Source organism: Athene cunicularia (assembly GCF_003259725.1).
Source record: "Athene cunicularia isolate RWA chromosome 14 unlocalized genomic scaffold, athCun1 chr14_part1, whole genome shotgun sequence".
Classification (NCBI taxonomy): domain Eukaryota; kingdom Metazoa; phylum Chordata; class Aves; order Strigiformes; family Strigidae; genus Athene; species Athene cunicularia.
The window spans coordinates 7,492,479-7,501,304 of NW_020799118.1; the positions used below are offsets into that span (position 1 = coordinate 7,492,479).

The following is an 8,826-nucleotide window of genomic DNA, read 5'->3' on the forward strand; positions in this document are numbered from 1 at the left end:
CTCCCAGTCGCCCTGTGTTGGGAGCCCGCGGGGAGCGCTGAGGGAAGAGCCTGGCGCGAGGGGCGCGGCCCCTCGCCGGCGTCGCACCCAGGTGCGGGTCGCGTTCCCGCCGCCTCCGCGGGAGCTGTGGCGCCGGAGTGCAGAAGGGGAGGAGAGGAGAGTGTGGCCCCGCTGGAGCAGGCGGCCGTGGCCGCTGCTGTCGTGCCTCAGAACGGCGAGTCTCCAGCCCCGCGCCTCGCGTGTCTCTCGGGCGGTCACTTCTCCCTCGCGCCTCCCTTACAAGGCAGAGGGAACCGTGTCCCGTATCTGGGGAGCTGCTGAGGAGAACCTGGCTTGATTTGCCTAGTTTTAACAGACGAGCACCTCCAAACTTCTAGTCCTGCAAGTTTCTAGCGTCCCCCGCCTCCCAGGAGCCGCGGTCCCAGCGCCTGGGCAGCCGTGGCATCGCGGCTGGAAAGAGCGGCGGCACGCAACCGGTTCCACTTGCCCTCCTGCTCCAAGTGCCTTTTGTTTGCATCTCCCCTCTGCTTCAGCAGTGTTTGCCCTTAGTATTACCCCTCGGGATTAGGAAAGCGTTTAGTCTTAGTTCTGCCTTCATGTGGCTCAAAGTCATGGAAGAAAGATGAGGAAGATACTTGTGTCCAACCAGTTTGTCAGGACTGGGAGCGTTAGGCTGCAGTCTGGGACCCGGGAGAGCAGAGTGATGTGAGCTAGTGTGCTTCAGTCAACATTTATTATCGCTCGGGAATCCACTTTCTTCTTTAGACTCGTGCTCTAGTTTCTTTTAGTGTTTGTTACCCAGCTCTGGGAGAAAAGCAGGTACTGTCATAGTGTGTCTCACTGGTTTAAGCAGTCTGTTCCTTTGGCTCATCTGCATTAACATTGTTGTAACCACTAGAAATTTCTGAAACTGATTTGCCTTCTGTGAGTCACAAAATGTCAACACCTGTGCTTTAACCTATTCAATATAAAGGCTGACTATTAAGAAGAGGGAGGGGATACTCATGCATGATTTCATTGTAGTACAATTAAAGAGCACATCTTCTGGGAAAGGAAGTGTGGTACCTCAACTTCTAATTGAACCTGTTTCATAAACAAGGTACAGGGACAGATGTACCAATTAGTGTAAAAAGTTGTGTCAGGTCCTGCATATTATAGTTAGTCATGGCAAGAGGCCTGTTTGTGCCTTGTTAGGTGGTTTTTGTTGAAAAAAAATCAAATTTCTTCTTGCTTCCAAATCTTATGAAGCTGAGGGGACTTTTTTATAATTTGTGTGTAGGAAGGCACCAAGGCAAACATGATTTGAGAAATGGCTGTTAGTTTGCTGGTAATGTTAGTGTGAAACAGATTTATTCACAGTGCTCATGGAATTTGAGGTAAAGAGTCAGTTTTCATTTGAAGACCCATGCAGGGGCCTCCATGGAGAAAAAGATTAAATGTCTACCTTTCCAAAAGCCCTAATACCTATTACATAAATCACTTCATTAAGTGTATTTGTGAAGGCTTGAACATACACTTAAAAAAAAAGTGACACTTGTCCATATCATGCTTACTGTAATGATTTCCACAGTAATATCGAACTTATTTTAAAACCCCCAACATTTCAAATGGGCATCTTTTCAATAACCTTATTCTTCATTTTAGGTTTCTCAGTAAAAGTTTGTGAAACCAAACTTGTTACAAAAACACAAAATTTCATCACCTGAAAATGGGGTTGTCTCTACAGCTGTAGCTCTCAAAAAAAATAACCCTTAAAAAATACATCACAATCATCCTCAAGTATCTAAAAATCCAGTCATGTTCTTATAAATAAATTTGCTTTAGAAAAAGACTTGAACCAAGTTGTCAGCTTGATATTTTTTCCTACCTGTGAAGTGATCTACTCAATGCATCTTGTTTCATATTAGAGCATCTTAAATACATATACAAAAATGCATCCACATTTTATTTGCGCTTCAAGAGTTCATTTTCTTTGTTGGGGGGTGGAAAAACTGCTGTTCCATCATCTGCCTTAGCCAGAACAGACACCTCTTCGGTGCCTACCTGATGTGTTGCTTTTGTCTGGCCCTCACCTGGTGATTAGGCAGTTACCACCCCCTCTCACAACAGCCTGTCTTCAGCCACTTTGTTAAACCACAGGAAGGTTGGAAACAGCCTTGGTTTTCATTTCCTGTTTCTTTCATGGTTATTTTTACAAGGAGTTCAAGAAGTTACTTATAGATCTGTTTATCAGACTGAAGAGCAGATATTCAAACTAAGTATTTTGATGGATATTTGAAAGTTTCATTTAGGATAAAATAGTTAATAGGCCGAGGAGCAAACTTGGACTATTGACAAAAAGCAGGTTGTAAAGCTCTGGAGTTAATGCGCATAGTAAGGCTTGAAATTTGAACCTGAAATATCTCCAAATTAATGGCAGACAGCTGCTTTCAAATAGATCTAAAGATGAGTAAAGCCTCAGTTAAAAACAGATACCTGGGAGAAGTATTTTCTCTTTTGGGCTTATAGAATCAAATGTGGTCAAGGACTACCTTTAGGTAGTCATTACTCTGCTTTAAAAGGTAGATGTTCCCCGAAGCTAGCTCTTTTCATGGGATAGTTTATACTAAACATGATGAAGGTAATTCCTAGATAGATGGAAAAAGTCAGTATCTTATAAAATTGTTGTCTGAAGATCTGTTTGATATATTAAAGAACTCTATATTCTTGGGCTATCTCTGTTATTTGGATGTACTTTAAATGCTGTACATGTGCTACTTCCTAGTTTTTATTTACATGCAGTCTTTCATACAATGAAAATGTTTTCAGCTATTACAAAGTGTTTTGATTGGTTTATGGTTTCTACTCATATTTCATTAGTTTATTAGCTGAAAGTATTGCTTCCATGGCTTGTTAACAATTAACATTTAAAAATAGAAGGACAAGACTTGGTATTTGTTTGAAAGAAATATTCATGTAAGTGCATGCTGCATTTGACATTCATAGCAATGGGACATGGAAGGATACAAATTGAGTCACTTCATTCCCACACAGTCCGTAATTTTAAAATTATGTAGCTACCCAGGAGGGTGTAAAATGTATGCAATTACTTGAACTCTACACCAAGACTGATGTTTGCAATAGCAGATTTTTATATTGAATCTGTGCAACAGTTAAGAATAGAGTCTTTACAATTTTTATCTACCTGTTTGTTTGATTTTTAAGCACTGATTATATTTAGAAATGTCACCAACTTCTTAATACTTTGCATCTGTTCAATTTTGTGCTTTGTGTCTTGTAACTCAGTAAACTTGTATTTTTCATTTAAAAAAAAGGAACTATGAATGGGGAAATTTTTCCTCTAAGAATTCATTTCCACACCTCTGAAACAAGCAAATCTCCCATGTAATTTTAATTTGGAAAATTATTCTACCAACTGTTGTAATTCTTTTTTGTAACTTGAGGAAGAAGAGACTTGTGGAAGATGAAATTTGGTTTGGGAATTCATCCTAATGCGCTGGCATATTCCATGACTACATTAGGTGCTGGAATGATGAACAGTATCTTTAATTTCTACTATGTTAAGCTTTTCCTAAACCGATACAAAATTTCAGAAGTAGCATTTCATCAAGCACAGGTATTGTACAATGGAATGTTTTGGTTTCTGTGTTGTGCTATGTGTCTGTGTTATCACAACAAAGTCATTTTTTTAATTTATGAATTAATTTTGGATGCACTGCAAGTGGTTACACAGCAAGTGCATTTTAAATTTAGTTAATCCATAATTAATTGAAGGTACACTTAAGGCACATCATTTAGAGTCTTTAGACTAAAAATCTTCAGAATTTAATTGCTGGGAAGATTTTTACCTTTGATAGCTTGAAGTAATACTCTAAATTAATCTTGCACCTCAGCTCCATAGATATGTTTGACATTAGTGCTTTCCTATGGACTGTTTAAGTACTTAATACTGCTTTTATTCTGCAAGTCATTATCCACGTGAGCAACTCTTGTCATAAATGGTCTCCTAAAAGTAATGGGCCAGCTCATGTTTTGAATTACTTGCTGTGAGGGTAATATCTGGGCTTTCCAAGATGAAAGCCCAGATGCATAAGCTGTTGAAGGAGTGAAGTCTTAGAGACGGAGGTTTATTTCATGTGCGGCTGGGCACCTGCCTACTTATTCATCTTGTTTTTCAAAATTACTATAAACTTCTGAATACCTATAAGAATTTGGTCTGGAGTTTGTTTTGACCTGTGAAGCTTTCATCTTCATTATTTGAATGGAGATTTATTTAAAATAAATACGGTGTCTATTACTTCTGTGTTTGTGTAACCTCTGCAGAAAAATCACACTGAGATAAATTCTGTTGTGCTTCTTACTTGTTTGTTGCAGGTTGTATTTATGATATGGAATGCCATTAATGATCCTCTTTTTGGTTATATTCAAGATAACTCCAAATTCAAGTGCTGCTCAAGACGCCAGTTCTCAATTTTATATGGAGCTCCTTTATATGCGTTGGCCTTTTTGCTTCCTTGGTTTCCTTGGAAACATTATGAAGAAGGTGACTGGCTAAGTGGTCTTCACCTCATTGTTGCGTTATGTGCTTTTGATGGTTTGCTTACATTTGTGCTTCTAGCGCAATGTGCGCTCTTTGCAGAAATTTCAACAAGGCATGAAAGTAGGCTTCAACTTATTAAATATAACCAAGTAGCAACATTAATCGGATCAACAAGCATTCTCTTTTGTGGTCTCGTATCAAATAATATGGAAAATTTTGCGTATTTTCAGGCTTTCACTGTTTTGGTCGCAGCATTAGCAACAGTTTGTATGTGTTACACGGGCAAATATAGTACGAGTCAATATGAGCAGAGAGCAGTTTGTACAGAGAATGCTAATCTGGAAAATGGTGATGGAGCTCTCTCCTGGTCCTCGGTACTTTTATTGACCAAACAGATTATGACAGAGAAAAACTTCCTAATTTTTGTAACGATGAACTTCTTCCAAGTCTTCCACCTAGCCTTCTGCAACAATTTTATGATGATCTTTGCGGATAATCTTATTCCTAAGGATGCCCTTTCTTCCTCAATAAGAAGTATCATGTATGGAGCAGGCTTTATTTGTCCTCAGGTAGGCAGTTACCCTTTTTTATTTCAAAATATGAAAACATGGTGTTACTAGTTTTCATTAGTTTAAGGTATCTATTTACACCGTTTGTTGAAAAAATTCTGTATCCGGCATAAGCCATTGGTCATACTGAAACAAATCTAGCTCACTGATACTCTGAAGAAGAAAGTACCTCTGTGTACAAGCTAACCAAACACAGGGGTCAGGTAGTGAGAATGGACAAGCAGGCAGGCTGGTACAGATTCTGTTTACAAGAATGTGAGATGTGAGTATGCAAGGAGTGAATGTTTTGTATCCTACAGGGTTTATAATACCTAAATATAAAGCATGACCAAAACCATGGTCAAGATAAAAAGTTTCTAAAAGCAAAATCTATAGAATTCTGAATTCTTTTCTCTTTGACTTTGATTTGCAATACGTGATGAGAACAATCTCTTCTTCAGGAAATTTCCGAAATAAACTGCACGAAACACCAGAAAATTTCTTAGGTATTAAAAGCATTGTTGAACTATGTGGTATCTCAGTCATGGGAACCAAACAAAACTCTAAATAGCTGCTTTTGGAGAATAATACATTCCCATCTATTTTGTCATTTGCTGTCTTGGTCATCTACATTTACAGGGTAGAGAGACATGCTTTCAAGATCCCAATCAGGGTTGGGGGAGGAGTAATGAACTGGAAGAGAGAAGCGAGAACCCAAATAAGTAATGTGTGAAAACAAGAAAAGCAGCAAAAATATGTCCCACAGAATGTAAACATACTTGTCTGCAGTGAATAAAAAAATTCTCCTGTTTGTTCCCTTCTAACTTCTTTCACTGGATTTTTTAAAACTTTCACTGTGTTTACTTACTGGATGATGAAAGTCAGGATTTTGAGTATTCTGAGTTTTGTCATAGGTGATGATGGGGTTCAGAATTTCTGAAAATCAGAATGTTATGTTCATTAAATTGTAATGCCTTTCAGTAAGTAATATGTAAAAAAAAAAACCACATGAAAGTTCATCTGGAATTCACAGCTCAATTTCAGTTACTGTTTTGGCTTTTGCATATATAACATACAAATGCTAAACGTACCTTCTCTGTTCCATAAATCCTAAATATCTATCATTTCAACTTTTATCCTTAACACAGGTTTAACAGTTGGTTGTTTTTTCTGTAGCTCAAACAGCTGATGAACTTTAGAAATAAATCAGAAACTACAAAAGTTAGGAAAGCTTCAATAATTTTACACTCAGTATATAGCAATCACTTTTGTTGATAAAATCAGTGTGACAGTGTGAAACGAACAATCTTTCAGAAAATGCATCTCTTTCTGCTCCCCAGAGCCTCTTTGTCTAGAAGGTCACTGAACCGTAGAGAGTTTGCTGTGACCTTATTTTTCTCAGGTTTTGTCCCTTTGAGCTCAAGATACAACAAGAGAATTCTCTGGTGGCAATGTCCTGAACTTCACTTACCGGAAAAGCACCCAACCCATGTAAAATAAAGCCCCTTCTTATGAACTGTGCTTCAGTGGCTTGTTACTAAACTAAACGCTTCTGTCTTAGGTTCCTCTTAGTAGTGGGTGTGAAGAATAAAACCTGCCTACAAGACAAACCTTGTTGCTGAAACATAGGCAAATTTGAGTTTGCATCACTAAGTTAGTATTTTTCTTAGAAATATGCAGTTTTAGAAACATGCAGGTAATAAGGAATTTTTAAAATCATAAGTACTTCCTGAGACAGGGTTATTTCTCAATTATAGGGAGACAAGGTCATGGTTTTTACAATAACAGGCATTACATTATCCTTTACCATTTCCAGTGTAAGCAATTTTTCTGCAGAATGCCTGAAAACAGCCAGAAGGATGTTTAAGTTTCTTATAACCAGAGTTTTTTCTTACACCAACTTTCCAGATTTGTTTTACCTCTCTGAGCATTGGCTTAAGTCTAAAACTGGATTTTCTTTAAATAGGATTTGCCATGGTAGTCTTTGACTGTAGCATCCTGGCTTTATTTGTTATGTTAAAGCATTTAAATGTGGGAATAAATAAATGTACAAGGAGAAGTTTTCCTGTTCTTCATCTGAGTATTACACTGCTCATCTCTGTTTCATAGAAGGGAGGAGGCAATATGTGTCTCTGTAGAGTTTGTATTTTTTGTGAGAGTGATGAGTACCACATACATGTAGATGGTGACATAGCTCGTAAAATAAAAAGAACATAATGCATTACAAAATGTCCTATTTAAAGTGGGAAGTGAGGAACAGTCTACAAAATATTACACTTTGTTCATCCTATAATCAGCATTTAATACCATTTTCACGAGTTTGCCTGTCACTAGCTTCTCACACGGATTACTGCTTGCTAAGACTGGTGGAATTAAAATGCAGCCATACATGTTGTCCACTGGCATCTGACTTTCTTTGCTTGCTAGTAAAGCCTCTAACTTGCTTAGATCAGCTGTGAAAAAATGAAAAAACAAAAAAAATCAAAACCATTTTAGATTAGCAGTTAAAATTCAAATGGCAAGATGCTTGGTTTACAGTTAACATACTGCAAATTTAATTATTTAAGGGATATCAAACATAAAGATCATGAGCACTAACTAATCGTTAGGCAATGTGGGTAACTGTTTTCCTCAGGATAAAGTAGTTCTCAGCTGGCTAGTTCTGAGTGAAACTTCTTACCTTGAGAGGTAGCACAGAATGACCCAGTAGATAGTTCTCTGTTCAATTTCTATTTTTTTATTTGGATTGAACTTTTTAGAAAGGGTTGGGGGTTTTGTTGATTTTTTTTTTTTTCCTCCTTCAATGGGTAGTAATAATTTATGACTGGTCTGTGTTTTCTAGCTCTCCTAATGCTGATACATTGTACTATATATTTTCATCATATATATACATGTATTTTTTATCTTTTAGTGCCTTGTTCTTCTCAGTCAAGCTTCATTGAAGAAATTTGGTTATTACAGAATCATCTTGTTTTCCTTTTACTTTGAAGGAGTAGCTGCTGCTTTCATGTTTGTTCTAGGGCCAGAACACTATTATCTGTTTGCATTTTATCTCACAACAAACATGTAAGTAAATACACCTCCCTGTTCATGGATGTGGCTTAAATAATTCTAACAGAGTAGACATTTGCTTTTAATAGCATGAAGAATCTGCTGCTGCTTTTGTGGTTTTCTTCCTGTTCTGTTTCACTTGTCAGAAAAGTTGATACTCCAGTTAAAACTTTTTTCAGCTTTAATTTTACTTTACCTCAGCTTTTAATTTTTCCTTAAAAAAAAAAAAAAAAGCCTTCAATTTGAACAGTACTTCAGATTTGCAGTCACATGCCTCCAGCCACTTACCTGCTTTAATGTGAGATTCAAGGGAAGCAGAATCTTTCCTCATCCACATAGACACACAAGATCTCAGTAGAGGAACTCTGGATGCAGAGGCTGCTAGGAAAGCTCAGACCTCACTTTGTGCTGCACTGTAAAACAAATGTCGGTAAGTCAGGTATCTGTTAGGTAACCAATACCAAGTCACATTTTCACTGGTACTGGGTAAGTACGATGCTAAGAAGTAGTATTTTCACAGAAGTATATGATGATATATGGAAAAACTTATTTAAAAATAAAGACCTGTTTGTATCAGAATATCATTAGAACTATTATTTTTTATTTCTTCATTTTCTATTTAATTGCTTTCTTTCTACATGTTCTTTCCTACCCTTCTTTTCTTCATCTTCTCCCCCCCCCCCCCCC

General features: G+C 37.6%; 1 protein-coding gene across 2 annotated transcripts in view; it reads left to right on the top strand.

The window, feature by feature from the left end:
* The first annotated feature begins 40 nt into the window (after positions 1–40).
* The window catches only part of LOC113485861 (transmembrane protein 180-like), a 19,523-nt gene continuing 10,737 nt past the window's right edge, over positions 41–8,826 (top strand). Inside the window, exons 1-4 of one of the 2 annotated variants that reach the window (XM_026859283.1) lie at positions 41–1,099; positions 3,448–3,616; positions 4,375–5,109; positions 8,000–8,154. In XM_026859283.1, the coding sequence (XP_026715084.1) occupies positions 3,464–3,616; positions 4,375–5,109; positions 8,000–8,154 (1,043 nt within the window). In that variant the 5' untranslated portion in view covers positions 41–1,099; positions 3,448–3,463. Of the gene's footprint in view, positions 1,100–3,164; positions 3,617–4,374; positions 5,110–7,999; positions 8,155–8,826 lie in introns of those variants that run through there. The other variant, XM_026859284.1, reaches the window with a different exon arrangement.